Source organism: Leptopilina heterotoma, unplaced genomic scaffold, assembly GCF_015476425.1.
Source record: "Leptopilina heterotoma isolate Lh14 unplaced genomic scaffold, ASM1547642v1 Lhet_45, whole genome shotgun sequence".
Lineage (NCBI taxonomy): Eukaryota > Metazoa > Arthropoda > Insecta > Hymenoptera > Figitidae > Leptopilina > Leptopilina heterotoma.
Genome location: NW_025111086.1, coordinates 186551 through 203074, shown reverse-complemented (window position 1 = coordinate 203074; position 16524 = coordinate 186551). Strand labels below are relative to the sequence as shown.

General features: G+C 22.9%; 1 protein-coding gene across 2 annotated transcripts in view; it reads left to right on the top strand.

Moving 5' to 3' along the window:
- Window positions 1-13526, top strand: part of LOC122507153 — a 177271-nt gene extending 163745 nt beyond the window's left edge. The window contains exons 22-24 of one of the 2 annotated variants that reach the window (XR_006302095.1): window positions 1611-2633; window positions 7992-8157; window positions 13402-13526. Coding sequence is in view for 1 of the 2 variants with exons in the window: in XM_043619718.1 (XP_043475653.1) it covers window positions 1611-1823 (213 nt within the window). In the remaining variant the exon portion in view is untranslated. Of the gene's footprint in view, window positions 1-1610; window positions 3925-7991; window positions 8158-13401 lie in introns of those variants that run through there. The other variant, XM_043619718.1, reaches the window with a different exon arrangement.
- Window positions 13527-16524: the final 2998 nt, after the last annotated feature.

Sequence of the window (16524 nt, the reverse complement as noted above, 5' to 3'; positions counted from 1 at the left end):
TTCAATTTTTCCTGAATATTTTATCAATTAATTTATTTTAGAAGAATTACTATCAAATTTAGTTTTTACTTTATTTATGGTAATTTTTTTTAATTATTCTTTATTTTTTTAATGAACTTTATTTTTGCAATGTCTTGAGTATTTTTTTTGTCAGATATTTTTTTTTGTTTTTTTTCTATAAATTTAGAATTTCTTCAATTTTTCCCGAATTTTTTTACTTAATTTTCTTTAATTTACCTTGAAAACAATTAATATCAAGTATTTTGTTTACTTTAATTTTGGTAAGTTTTTTAATTTCTTAAGTATTTTGTTTACTTTAATTTTGGTAAGTTTTTTAATTTCTTCATTTTATCTGTATTTTTCACTTAATTTTCTTTAGTTTAATTTACTTTATAATTTACCTTGACTAAATTAATATGAATGAATTTTTTTTTTACTTTTTTTCTGTAAATTTTTTAATTTCTTCGTTTCTTTCTTAATTTTTTACCTATTAATTTATTTTAGCAATTTGAAGGAAAATTAATGTCAAATAATTTTTTCTACTTCATTTATTGTAATTTTTGTAATTTCTTCAGTTTTTTCTAAATTTTTTATTCATTAATATTTTTAAAATAAATGATTATCAAATATATATTTTTTTATCTTATTTTCTGTAAATTTCTAAATTTTTTTCAATTTTTCCAGAATTTTTTAATTAATTTGCTTTAAATTACAATTAAAAATATTTATCAAAGCATTTTTTCTACTTTATTTTTGGTAAAGTTTTTAAGGTTCTTAATTTTTTAATTTTTTTTCTGAAACTTTTACTTATTTTTCATTGGTTTAATTTACTTTAATTTACATTGAGAAAAATTGACATCAAATATTTTTTTACTATAATTTCGGTAAGTTATTTAATTAATTTTATTTTTTCATAAATTTTTTATTTCATTATTTTAGATTAATTTTCTTTAAATTGCTTTGAGAAAAATTAATATGAAATAATTTTTTCTATTTTATTTTCGGTAAATTTTTTAACTTCCTTATTGTTTTAAATTTTTTCACTGAATTTTTTTACTCTTTAACTTTTTTTTATTAATTTTAAGGTAAATTGATATCAAGTATATTTTTTTCCGTAAATTAATTTTTCTTACTAAATTGTCTTAATTTTAATTTACTTTAAATTACCTTGAACAAAAATAATAACGAACAAATTTTTTTTTTTATTATTTATTTCTTTATTTTTCGTAAGCTTTTTAATTTTTTACTTGAGTTTTATTAGTTTAATTTGCTTTAATTTACCTGGAGAAAAACTAATATCATGTTTTTTTTAATTTTATTTCTTGTAAATTTTGTAATTTCTTCTTTTTTCCTGATATTTTTACGTTTATTAATTTTCTTCAGTAAATTTAAGGTAAATTTTTATTTACTCTTTAAAAAAATATCCAATTGTAATTTTATAATCGTATAAATTAGCACAATAATATATTTATTATTATAATAATATAATCAATTATTTTAATTGATTAATTAATTTTTTAAATTGATTTAAATTAATAATTATATTTATAATTACTATTTAAATTACATTGCTTCTATTCGTGTAAAAATAATTTAATTTTATTCAACAGGGCGCTTTATTTGAATCACCTCACATGGATGAGAATGACGTGCAGACAATATCACATAAATGTGAAGTGCTTCCACTTCCAAATTATACGGAAAAATTGGGAAAGGAGCCACACAGATATTTGACGATTTACGATAACAACGACATTTACTATTTGGCTGGATATTACGATCCAACAACCTACTTATTGACTCTGCAACCTGGTGTTGTTTGAGATCAGCTTAAGCTGACGATCAAGTTAACAGGCGTTACTTAAAATCATCGTCAGCGCAATTATTGTACGAATTCTTCGAATCATTGAAATGATCGCTGGTCGAGTGTTCTGTGGTTCAAAAATTTGACCACAATGAAGATTTTTGTCGATTTTGGCCCTGGATGGTTGTGACAAGAGGTTTTTTTTCTGCTTTTTTTTTAAACGACGGCAACTGAAGTATTCGACAAATGGAGTAAAATTCATCATGAATTTTCAAAACAAGGAAAAGTTACCAAAAAAGGAAAACAAAAACGATTTTTATGTAATATATTTTTTTCTCAAGTAAGTTTTTTTTATTTTAAAAATTTTTCGGAATTTTTATTTTTATTCTAATTATATTTGTCGGATGTTTCATGTTTTTTTTTAAGGAGAGAAACTTGTTAGCAAGGATATGATGCAATAAGTGTGTGGCATTAACGAGTTAATGAAAGTTCGTCGATATCGAACATAAGTGTAAATATTGTACATAAAAGAATAGTTTCTGAGATGTAATTTTAAAGTTAAGCGAGACAAAAGAAAAAGAAGAAACTGGTGAGTTGTCCTTTATGAAAAAATGGGACATATAAATACGGTATCGAGAGAGGACAATTTTTCAGAGATTTACATTGTTTTTGACTTTTCAGATTGAGAAAGAAAAAGACGATGTGTTTTCGCGAATCTCGAAAAGTCAATTGAAGTGATAAAGAAAGACAGACACGTTATTTGATTCCATTTACGAAAGCAAACAAACGAAACGGAAAAAGTTTACGGATACCAGAATATTGGTGCTATGTAAGTTTTTTTTTCGCATATACATTTTTTTTTATTCATTTCCGTTGATAATTATTGACAAAGTTTGTAATTTACAAACTTTTTCAAGTATTAAGTTTTTCAATTCAATTCTCTGCTAAAGCTTCGTTTCTCTTTAACTCAAAAAAAAGAAAGAAGGAAGGGGTTATTTGCTTTAAAAAACCCGACTGTGCAAAATATTAGGATTAAGGATTTTTTAAGAAATCATTTTTTATATTCTGCTGACTCATCGTGCAAGTGACTTGCGACAAAACTAAAAAAATTCTTAACGACTTACAATGCTTATTAGTAGGCCCAATTTTGTGCACGCTTGTTACCTTCGGTTAAGTAGTTTTTTTATTTTTATTTTTTTTTTGCATCTTGATTAGAGACTTTGCAAAAAAAAAAAAGCCTTGGGTGATTTTCAAGAGTAAAAAAAGTACTTTTATTTCGAATATTTTTAATTTCTCCACATTTTTTATTTTTAAATGTTTCAAATCTATTTCAAATCTAATTCACAATTTTTTTCCATTCGTTTTGTTTTCTTTGAAAAGAATTTTTATATACATTACCGTAAAATTGAAATATTTACAATCGTTTGATATTCTTAATATTGAAATATTTTTGATATTTTTTCCGTTATTAAATAGACAATTTTATTATCAGACTGGTTTTTTTTGAGAGAAATTTTAAGTTAATGAAACATTTGAATTTTAATGTTTTTTTTTAATAAAATGTTTTTTTTTCATTTTTCATTTTAAGATTCAAATGTAGAAAAAGTTACATTAATATAAAGAAAAAAAGATGAACGGAAAGACGTTAAATTTCTTGATTTCATTTTAAATTGTTTATTTATTTATTTTTTTTTATTGGGATTTTTAAAAGGTTTATAACACCCAAAAGAAATAAGGCTAATGCTTAATTAAGCGACAAGGTCTAATACGATTTTAGTACAAACTGAAAACACAATAAATATATTAAAAGTCTCGCGAATTTCGTTTAGTGCGAGCGACTGGCTAAGCGAGTGAGAGTTGTAAAAGAGAGATCGCGGCAATTAAATATAGCGAGAGTTAGTGCAATTAACAGGAGGAGTACTTAGTGGTTACTTATTAAGCTCAGTAATTTCTATACTTTTATTTAGAATACTGTAATTCGAAATTTACAAACTTGTATTTTTCAATTTTTACAATACGAAAATAAGCATTTATTTCGAAATAATAATTTAATTACAATAGAGTATTTTCAAAAAATCGACATTCGTTAAAATTTAGTGGAACAAAATTGTAATTAAAAATTTAACAACGAATCTGTTCAAAAATTTTATAATACTCAATGTTGCAAGGAAAAAATGAATAATATTGAACAATATTGTATTGGAAAAATTTACAAAATTGTATTTAGAGATGAACAGTTTTATATTTATAAGTATAGAAATTTCTTCTGTAAATAGAAGTCACCGAATTTTTCTTCACACATTTGTATTTTTTGTTTTAATAAATATGCAAATTGTGTGTAGAAAAAAGAAGACGTGACTAGAAAACTAAAAAAGCATTTTTCCTTTGACTTTTACTATTCGTCCGTGCGAAGTCTGTTAGATTATAGGTATAAAGAAAATCAGAAATAAGAATTCAATCAATACGATATAAAAAAGCATTATCAAATCATTATGATAAAATGATATATGCAAATAGTATTTTTCCATTTAAAAAAAAAAAATCTTTACGAGTGATGTAGCTTAAAGGAAAGAAAAAAAAAGAGGACAAAAAAGAGGCAAATAGTCGTATTACCATTTAAAAGAACAAAAAATTGTACGTTCGCCCAGGGTGTGCTTTCTAGATATACTCTCATTGGCTTATATATATTTATGTAAATATGTAAATTTGTCTTTCGAAAAAATCAGTTTCGATACATTATTATTATTATTATAAAAAAAGCTGATTGTATTATCTCGCCTCCCCTCTTATATTTGAATTTGAAACAAAGTGTCCTGTCTTTGAGAAAAAATTGGCCTTAAAAAAGTCTTTTTCGAATAACTTAATTGTAATTGTTAATTAAACGAATGGCCTATTACGATTCTTGTTCAGCCTCGTGTTTCGATAATAATACAGGGTGTCTTGCATAGAAATTAGAAGAAAGTTGATCTCGTTGAGATTATATTTGGTCAGGATAAAATGATAAGCTACTTCTGTCTCACTAGTCTAGTTTCAATTTAAGATTAGCTTTCTATTGAATAAGACAAGAAAGAAAAAGAAAAGAAAAAAGTAAGAAAAAAGAAAGAAAAAAGAAGGAAAAAGAAAGAAAATAAGATAGTAAAAAGAAAGAGGAAGGGAAAGAAAGTAGAAAAGAAAAGAGAACGAAAAGCAAAATAAAAGTCACAAAAAAATATGTGTAACTTGTTAAGCAAGAGCGAGCGATAAATTTTTTCTAGTCTAATTAGAATTTTCATTTGTTTCTCTTGAGACATTCTATTAAATAGATTTTATGAAAAGTGACTTGTAATCTGTGATATGAAAATTTCTTCATAAAATTTTTTTTTCTAAAAGAGAAATTTTTCGAAAAAGAATATTTCCTTTTCTAAATTTAATTAAATAATTTTTTTTATTTAGTTTTTAAAATATTTTTCCTAAAAGTAAAGGTTTTTTTAAACAGTCTTTTATTTATATTTATTTCGTCTTTAAGGATCTAAAGCAAAACTATAATAGAATTTTTGAAAAAAAAAATTCTCCAAATTCAAAGACAATAAAATTTTTTCACAAATTACGAGTTACAAATTCTTTTTTATTTTTTACTTTGCAGTATTGAAAATCGCTCGCAAATAATTCGTTACACAATAAAAAATATATTGTAATATGTAAAATGAAAGGAGAGGGCGGAAAAAAAATAGAAATATGTTTATAGTATTAATAAACTTACGCGTAATAATTTACTATGTGTAAGAGAGGAAATAGGGAGGCGAAAATGTCGTAAAAAAAATACATAAAGCCTAAAAAAAAGTAGAGATTGAAAAAAAAAATTATTTTTCATAGATTCAAAATTGATATAAAATATAAATATATAAATATATATTTTACTAATATTTGCTGTTGACCGAATTCATGGTCAATTGTTGTACGATAAATGTTAATGAATCACGAGGATGGAAAGAAACAAATTATCCATTGTTCGAATCAAAAGAAAGAAAGAAAAAAAGAAAAAAGTCTGAAAAAAAATTAATACAAGAAAAGGGGAGGTCAAAGGGAAATGAGAGATAAAAATATTATAGAATAAGTTTTCGTTTCTATTTTCCTACCTAAATGTTTAGAGACATAAGTCGATTTTATTATTAAAAAAAAAACCACGGAAAGAGAAAATATTGTATTTTGCCTATTATAAAAAAATTGTAATTCACGACTTGCCATAATGCAGGGGGGGTCAAAATAATAAATTGAAACCATTCCAATTATTCAATAAAAAGTACAAATTGTAAAAAAGTAAACACAAAAAAAAGTCAACAAATCGAGTGAAAATATTTTTCAAGTAAAAATAATAGATTTCTTTAATTGAAAATAAAGAAAGGGTTTTGTTTCGATTTGTTAAATTGATTTTCCTGCATAATGTTTAAAAAAAGACATTCAAAGGCGAAAACAATCTTTGAAGTTGTGTTCTTCAAATGAATTATTGAAAAAATAAAAAAGAAGTCTTAATATTGTTACACTTTGGAATTTAATTAAATTCTAGAAAATAACGAAAGGAATTCGTTTCGTATAACGAAAATAAAAAAAAAGATTGTAATTTGAATTATTAGTATTATAATTGTAATATAATAGTAATTATTATTGTACTAGTTATAATAATTATTATTGTAATATTTCCCACCGATTTAATTTTGAAAAAAGTCTCAAATTTTAATTCTCGATTTTTATTCAAAAATAAGTAAAACAAAATCGAGTGAAAATATTTTTCAAGTAAAAATAATAGATTGAAGCAATTAAAGAAATTGAATTTTAAAGAGTAACAATTTTAATTATTCTTCTTTATTAATGTATAAAAAAAATCGATTTCTTCATGAACAATGATAAATAATGAATATGAGGATTTGAGGAGAAAGGCTGAGAATGTTTCGCTAAAATGCTTCTATAGTTAAAATAAAATAATAATAAAAAAAAGAAATAGCTTTACAAATCGCATATGTCTAATTGTAGATTATACAGAGTAATTATAGTTGAATTAGATCAATATTTGATCGAAATGATATAATTACGACCTAACCACTTTTGTCAGTCGCAAACTAACACGCACACTCGCACACTGATAAAATTCGCGACGAATTAATGGGACAGAGAAAAGAATTGTGTGTATTAAAAATAGAGAAAAAAAAATGATTAAAATAACGAGAGAAAAAAAAATAGGAAGAGTGTGATAAAAGAAAAGTAAGTGAGAGTGAAAGTGAAAACAAAAGAGAGATTTACATAGACACAGTCAGGAATAAACAAATTTACAAAGACATTTAAAAAAAAAACGCAGGCGTACACAGGATCACACTTGTTTATTTCTGTCATCTAAATACTTGGCCAACAATAAAATGCATATTAGATATGCGAGTTATTATTTATAATGCCTATTATGTTCCTGATATCAGTGGAAAAATTAAGAAGAATTATCCATATAATAATTGTATTATAATTTATTTATTTTATTAAATATTTATAATACTATTATTTAATTAATTTTGTATTTAATTAAATTGATTAAATTAATTAAATTATTAATTCATATCCATAATTATAATTAATTAATTAATAAAATAATAATTATAATTATAATTATTAATTAATATTATAATAATTATAATTATTAATATTTATAATTAGAATTAGAATTAAAAATATTAATTTAATTAATTAGTTAAAAATAATTTAAATTAAATTAAATATTAATTTAATATTTAGTTAATAATTATAATGCTGTTACTTAATAATTTTTAGCTAGTTATAATAATATTATTAAATATTTACAATATCTACTATTAGATATTTATTTTTATAATAAGTTATAATTTTAATAATATTTAATAGGATTATTTTTCTCTTTCTGAAACTATTTGTCAAAAAGCATGTTTGAATTTGCGCGCCATGCTAGAGTCTTTAATTTTTGCGCTGTTGCCACTACTGGGTAACATCGCCAACGACGATTCATTTCACTCGGTAGAGTTAAAAGTTGAAACTTAACCGATTGTTGTTGGCGTATTATTTATTTAGTTTTCCTTGAATATTAATCGTGTTTGTTATAAAAATAATTATTGCAATTGAGATTAAAATTGAGATTACTTGTCTACAATTTTCATTCTTCTCGATTCTCATTGTAATAATATTTTTGTTTCAGTGATTTTGTTCTACTCAAAGTACGCATTCAACGTGTTTCTTTACACGCGAAGTAAAGAGATTTTTCTAAATAATAAAGTGAAGTGTTTTTGCTAACAAAAAAACATCAACCGGATCATCGAGTAGGAGAACGGCAATTTTTCGACAATTTTGAGAAGATAAAAAAGGTATGACATTTTTTTTCTAGCGTTATTATTAAAGGTGCAAAATGTCGCTCATGGGATAAGTATGTTTTTCTCAATTTTTGGTAAAATTTATTTTTCATCAGGGAAGATTAAATAATTATTATTTTTCAATAAGTGAAATCAGAATTTGCTTATATTTTATTTTCCGTAATTTATAAAATTACATTTTTATTTTAGTTTTTAAAATTACATTTTAATGAAATAAAAATGAAGTTATAATTTCTATAAAAATTATAATTTTAAATATTTACTTTAAATATTATATTCTCATAAATATTTATAACTTTTTATTAACAATAAGAAGTTATTTTTAAAACAAATAATGTTTTTTTTTGACGTGAAATTGCCATTGCCGACGCCACTGTTCAGAATTTCATTTAACTAGGTTGGTACTAGTGACGCCGTCGCAGTAGCAACTAACTTCACGCAATAGGCCCCATTTTTGTGGACGCCATGTTTAGAAATTTTCTCCTCCTGTCGTTATCCATCTTCATCTACAAAATCCTCTCAATTATTAGTGTCTACAATAGAAAATTGTTCTGAATTTTCATTATGGACCATTTATATACTGATATTTAGTTAAATTACCGCTCAGTATATATTTTACACGATGATGTCAGCGCGACAATTTTCTGTGACGCCACGGTGCATGATGGTCGATTAAATCCAATATATTTATCAATTTGGAAGTGTTTTTTGGATAAAATAATCATCTGCAGTACTCAGGAGCAAGGATTCTTTTGATTTTCAACACTTGGTAAGAAATATTTTTCAGGATTGGTAAAATATGGTGTCATTCCGGTGTGGCAAAAGTTAGGTTAGGTTTCTTTTTTTTGACAGTGGCAAAGCACAGTGTTTGTGTTTTAGTCAAAGTTATTTAACATTCAACATGATAATTTCGTTTCAGATTTCTCAATATTTAATTAAAAAAGAAAAAAATAAAGTGTTTAAAACCTAACCTTACTTTTGTGTTCGTATTCGCCATACGATTCTTTTCAGTGCATTATTATTCTTGAAACCTGGTGCAAATATTTTTCCTAAGGAAATATATGTATAATTATTATATATATTATTATAATATATTATAATAATATATTTCTCTTTTATTCTATTTTTACGAATATATTTATATTTGGTATTCGTTTTTCAGGAAATTTATTTTTTACTAGAATAAAAATGATCAAACATTAATTTTTTCCTGACAAAAAAAAATTTCCAAATTGAAACGAATGATTATATCGAATAAATAGAAGATGAATAATACACTAAGTAATAAATATTCATAATGTTAAATATGAATTTAAGTTGTATTAAAAAATATATAATTAATTAATTATTTAAAAAAAATAGATTTCAAAATATTTTTGAAATTGCGTAAAAAAATTGGTAAATTTTACAATATTTTTTTGTTTAGTAATCGAATTACGCATTATTTATTTCTTAAATTTTTACCGTCGTTAAAATTATTTTCATAAAGTTTTGATAACGATAAGTTCAAATAAAGGAAATATTTTTTGGTGCTTTAATATTTTAAAAAATTACTAAAATAAAATGAAAATATTCGCAATTGAACAACGGTTCAAATGCAAATTGAGTTTAGTTAAAAAAATTTGCTTAAATCTTTTAAATGCAAATAATTTTTTCATTTGAAAAAATCAATATTTTGTAAATAAAGTTCAAATTAAAAGAAGTGATAAAAAATATTTTCGTTTATTTGAACGAATTCCGAAACTTTAGGAAAATTAAAATTCGCTCCCAATCAGTATTCTGTGTGGAAATTTTTTTTTTTTTTTGTAATTACAAATTAGTGTTTGTACAATTCCAAACAAAGTTGGTAGAAAATTGAAAACAAAATTTTATTTTTTAATTAAAATTTTGTTGAGAATATTTTTTTTCCTACAGAGAAATTTATTTATAGATGTATATATACTTGATATCTATATAGATTAAGGATGATGGTAGTTGTTCTTTTAACGTAATTTAGAAGAAGTTCCTTTAATTCCCAGTAGTATTTTGCAAAGTCAGCTTTAGGTTGGTGATTAGCATTGTGAAATCATTGACCTGGATTTCTTTAATAATGAGAGTATCCAAGTACAAGTGTGCACAGGAATAGAGAGGATGTTTAAGGGTCGATGGCGTCGTTTTCCACCGTACATAGTAAAGTTGATTTCCACTTTAGTTCTGGCCACGTGGTTGGGCATTTATATTGACGATTTAGCCCTCCTCGTTCTGTTAAAAAAGAAAGAAAAAAAAATAGAAAAGAAAAAAGTCGTTAACCACCCAAGTAAAGACCGTTACACGCGCCATCGCCTCCGCTCATAGGCGTAACTATATGAGACATGATTGGATAAATTTCTATTTTCTCATTTACTCTTTTAGAAATTTTCTGAAATTAGACATTTCAGTTGAACAATTTTTTTTTTATTGTAAAAGTTCACGTTTATCAAAAAGTGGAAGAAAATGGCCAAGTTTATTTTTATTTTTTTTTTAGGGAAATTGTTTGCTATTTTTTTATTTTGCTAGGTTTACGTAAAAATGTATTTACTTATGTAATTATTAACTTATTTAATTATTTACTTCTTTATTTATTTACTAATTTTTATGTTTACTTATTTATATATTTACTTATTTATTTACTTATTTATTTACTTATTTATCTATTTATTTATTTACTTATTTATCTATTTATTTATCTATTTATTTATATCTATTTATTTATCTATTTATTTATCTATTTATATACATGTTTAAATTTAATTTAGTTTGAAAAATAAATTTTCAGTTTCTGAGAAAGAAGCATTTACCAAAATGTCCCCTAAGAACGAAAATATTTTTATTACTTCTTTCAATTTGAATTTTATTTGCAAAATATTGTTTTTTATAATTAGAAATTTAATTCTTAACTAAAGAAATTTATTATAATATTTTTTATTTCAGTCTAGAAATTTTGATTGAAAAATATTAAAGCACAGAAAAATATTTCGTTCGCTTGAACGTTCAAAAGTTTAGGAAAATTTACAAAAAGGAATTACAAATTAGTAATTAGGAAAATAAATAATTATAAATAAATAATTTGTAATGACCAAAAATAATTATAAATTCAATAATTTAATTACTAATAATTAAATAATTTATATTACCAAAAATAATTAGACATTAGTAATTTGATAAATAAGTAAATAAATAAAGCCGTAAATAAGTAAATGACTAAATAAATAATTTATAAATAAACAAATATATTGATTTTGGGGATCATTATTAAATTGAAAACTTTTTTTTTTAATTTTATTTTATTGAGAAAAAGTAACAATTATATTATTTTTGTTGTACAACAAATTGACCACAATATTGCGTACTTTTCTGTACTCGAAATTATTAATTCCATTAGAATTTTCTTTTCCCGTTTTTTCTCTCTTTCTCTTTTTCTCGATAAAGAAAAAGACAAGTTATATTAACAATTGAACGATCTATCGTAAAAACTTTTGCCCCAAAGGCTTCCGTTTGAATAGTTTTAAATCCTAAAATGAACAAAGGAGAGGATAAAGGCAAGTGAGATATATACATTTTCGAAACGGAACTGTTTTATATCGAGTAAATCGAAAAGGACAAATAGATTTTCGTAAATGCTCAAGCGGTCTCTCAATGATACTATGTGTATATATAGTTACACACAGGAAGAGAAAACCGAGAAAAATAGAAACAGGTGGGATAGTTTTATAGTGGAATTATACGTTTCCGAAGGAAAACACTTTTTATTCAATTAAATTTTTGTTTTCTATTGAAATTTTAAATAAAATTGTTCTTTAAATTGGTGATAAAATTTTTTTATTTAATTATTAATGAAAATATGGAATTTTTACTAATAATAAAATAGAGAAAGTGAAAATTAAATTTTTTAATTCAATATTAATAAAAGTAAGGAATTTTTATTTATAATTAAATGGAGGTAATGAAATTTTTTTATTTAATTAAAAATTAAATTTAAATTGTTAATATAAATTATTAATATAATTCTTCTATTTAATTTAAAAAAAAAATTATTTAAAATTGCAAATAATAAAAATGAGAAACTTTTATTAATAAATAATTAAATAGAGGAAATTAAATTAAACTTGTACTTGGAATTATTAATAAAATTCTCATATTGAATTATTAATAAAATAAAGATTTTTTAAATAATTAAATAGATGAAATTGCATTAAAATGGTATTTTAAATTATTAGTAAAATTCTTGTATTGAATTTCTGAAAATAAATTTTTATTAATAATTAAATAGAGGAAATTTAATTTAAATTTTACTTTAAATTAGATATTGATAAAATTCTATTTATAATTATTATAAAGTAAGAAATTTTCATTAATAATTAAATCGAGAAAATGAATTATAATTATTAAAAAAATAATAATAATTATAAATGTCTTTTTGTAATTATAAAAAAATCCTTATTTTTAATTACTAATAAATGTCATATTTCTGTTAAAAAATTTGAATACACAAATAGAAATATAAATTTTGTGCAATATTGAAAATTGCGTTAGAAATTCTACATATATATATATATAGATACATATATATAACTGAGTTAAATTAAAATCCAATTTGAGGGGGAATAGGTTTGTCTACTGTTTGGGTATGAAAGAAAGAGTTTATTGAGAGAATGTGTCTGTGTGTATAAATGTACAATGGAAAATAGAAATCGGTTTCGAGTTTCCATATTTGACGTTTTCCCCTTCAATGCAATGGTTTGAATTTGGTTCAATTCGTCATAGTTGATTCGTGACGATTCAGTTCGATGAGTCGAAATATTGGTGGAAGAACCCAGGGGATGAGGTGAAAGCAATAATAAGTCGCGGAGAAGGGTTATATAATGTCAACCGCTTTGTCTAGGGATTGACCAAATTTTCGCTTTTACATTTCATCGTTCACGGGGAATATTTATTTTACAACGTGTGAGAAAAAAGAGATTTCATTTCTTCTTTTTTTTAACAAATATTTATATACATATAAACTGATTAATTAAAATTGGAATTTATATACTTTTTATTTTGTGGTCAACAAACCGAAATTATTTTGTGACTTTAAATTAACGAGTTACTTGATAATTAGAAATGATTATAACAATAAAATCATAATAATTATCGCGGGGGATAAAATAATAAAATAATTTTATTATGAGTCAGAAGATACGTGGGTAATTTTAAATAAAATATTTTTTTCTTTTCCAGCTGTCCAATTATTTATGAAGGAGGATGATGTAACTCTTGGAAGAGATCGGCTAATTCGTAAAATTAATAACTAAATGGCTAACAAAAGTTAAGTATTATTTTATTATAAAATTCATAACTGACACTGTAATATAAGTTTGGAATTTTTAAATTAGATTTTTATTTAGTTTTTTTTTAATTAAAATAATTCGATTAAAAATTTAATTAGATTAATAACTAATTAATTTACTAATTGGTTAATTAATAAACAATATGGAAAGTTTAGCATTTTTTTTTTTTTTTACTTTACAACGTAATAACTTCTTTCTTTTAGTTTCAGGCATAACTGATCTACGACAAGGAAGCTTCGTTGGTTCAAAGAAGGGATGTACTGTCATCGTATTTTTTCCGCAACGCGAAAATCCGTTATTTGTAAGTTTTTTCTAAACAAATAATTTTATAGAGATTTGAAAAAGTTAAAAGTTTTTATTTTTAATTTTTTAACTATATATATTCAATGATATTTAGTAACATCATTATTTATATAATGAAATTTAATTTAAATGCCTACATTTAATTAAAAAACAAAAAAAAATATTTGAATTAAAAAAGAATTAAAATTTAAAATTAATATTTAAAATTAATATGAAAAGATTTAAATTAAAAGAAATTAGCAATTATAGAAATAGAATTTAAAAATTTTCTAATTTAAATTTTTGTTGAAAACACTAAAAAATTCAATTTTGGAGAAATTACAAATAATTGCAGAAATTCAATTATTTAAAAGAGAAAAAAGAAAATTCTTCATATAAAATTCAATTGTGTTCAAAATTTTTTAAATTCTTGTCAAAATTTAAATTATTTTTAGAAATAATTAAATTCTTCTCCAAAGTTCAATAATAAATTTTTTTTAAGAAATTCAATTATCTTGATAATTAATAAAAATTTTTTAAGAAATATATAATTATTTTTATAAAAAATAATTGAAAATTCTAGAAAATAATAATTGAATTAAAATGATGAAAATAATTTTGATAATGATTTAAATAATAATTTAAAGAAGGTTTGAATTTGAAATTTTTGAATGTCTTAATTCCTGTGGAAAATCATGTTTCAAAAATAAGATTAAAAATAGAAATTGTGCAAATATTTTACTTCGTTTTCTAAAAAAATATCGAACAAAATAATAATTTTGTTAAAAAAATTGTGATTCATAAAGAAAAATTAATTATAACTACTTTTTTTATTTTTAGGCAGCTGATCTATGACAAAGAAGATGCCCCTGAAATTAGCGTCGACGCTCAGCGACAAAAATAATTATTTGAGTCTTTTTAGAGTTAAAAATATCACTAATTTCCCATCTTTTATTCGCCTGGGGAGTTAAAAATTTTTCCAGAATATCTTTTTAATGTAAAAACTTTGAAAAAAATTATTTTATTCTTTTCGGTTTCGTGAAAAAAAGTCTTTTTTGACGCTCAGCGTCGACGCTGTAATCGTTCTTCTTTCGCAACGTAAAAATCTCAACGTAAGTCTTTTTAAACAATTCTATACTTAAAAAATTCAATTCAATATTGTTTTTATTTTTAATTTTTTTTAACTGCAGATATTTAATTAAATTAAATTTAAATGACTTTATATACGAATTTAAATGAATTTATATATAAATTTAACTGTGAATTGATTAATAAATTTTATTAATCAATTAAATATTATATTTATATATACATTTATATAATTGTAATTTATATAATTTATATTTACAAAAATATTTATTTATGTAAATGTATAGAATTTATACAAAACTGTTTCTTCCAGCATTTGTTACAAGTAGTAAGTAACAGTAATAACAGTAAATAATGATAAAATAAAGTTTTCAAAAAGTGTAATTATTTTTGCACTATAATCAAATTCTGAATTTGGAAAGGGGCTCACCGCAAAAGTCATTTTCACATTGATATAACAATTGATTGTGAAAATGACTATTACGGTGGTTTTTAGAGTCGAGCTCTTTTCGGAATTCATGATTCAATTCGACTAACGAATTTTCCCTCTTTCAGAGAATGAAGAATATGGAGAAGAAAAGTGGTCCCTGCACACTGCCGTTCTTTTTTTTTCTTTTTTTTTAAAGGAAATTATACACGGAGAGATATTTGGTTAATTTTCAAATTTGATATTTTTATTTAATATTTTTTTCGAACTTAATTGAATTCAATTTAATATTTTAATTTTAATTAATATTATTTGAATAACATTGCAGTAAATTACAGTATTGTAATATAAGTGATTTCTAGTAATTGATGAAATTTGTTTAAGTAAGTCAAATAATTGACGATTGAATCTAGTAGATTCTCTAAAGTAGAATTTACTAGGTTGTTAGGTCTCTCTCGTTTTTTTTTGTAATAATTTCCGAACGGTTCCGTGTGGCCCTCGATCTGACGCAGAAGTGCAAGGAAGAGTCAGGGATCTTTGAGGGTGGCCCAAGAAGGGATGATGTTTGTGGAGGATCCCATCATCACAACGTGGGAATCACCGGATCAATTAATTGATCTCATCAAATAATGAGTCAATTGTTAGTTGATTATTTGATCAATTTTATTGCATTTTCATCCTTCCTTGTTTACCAGTTTTTTCTACTTTAATTTTACTTTCAATTTAGAGTGACAAACTTTTTGGTCATAAATGAAAAATCCAAGAATTTAGAAATCAGAAATTTAGAAAAAATTTTGAAATTGTAAAATTTGTTTTTATTCGTGAGTTTTTTCTTCAAGTTCATTTATTTGCATCTTTTTGATTTATTTACAATTAAAAATGCTTGGAAAACAAGGAAGGAACCCGAACAACATAGTGACACCATTGGCAAAATGAATTATTTTTCACTGTAGTATTTATATTACTATTCGAATAATATTATTATACGAATATTATTATATTACTATATGAAAATTAATATTTTTTTGTTAATGTTATTTTTTTCTGTTTATTTGTTTTCAATTTGTCTCAAAATTAAAATTTTCTTTGAAACATAATTAAAACCAAATTCTTTTTTGGAGAATTGAAACAAACTTTTCGAAAATGAGTGATAATTATTTGATATTTAGAAATATTTTAACAAAATTATGTTTCAAAATTTTATAAAATTAAAAA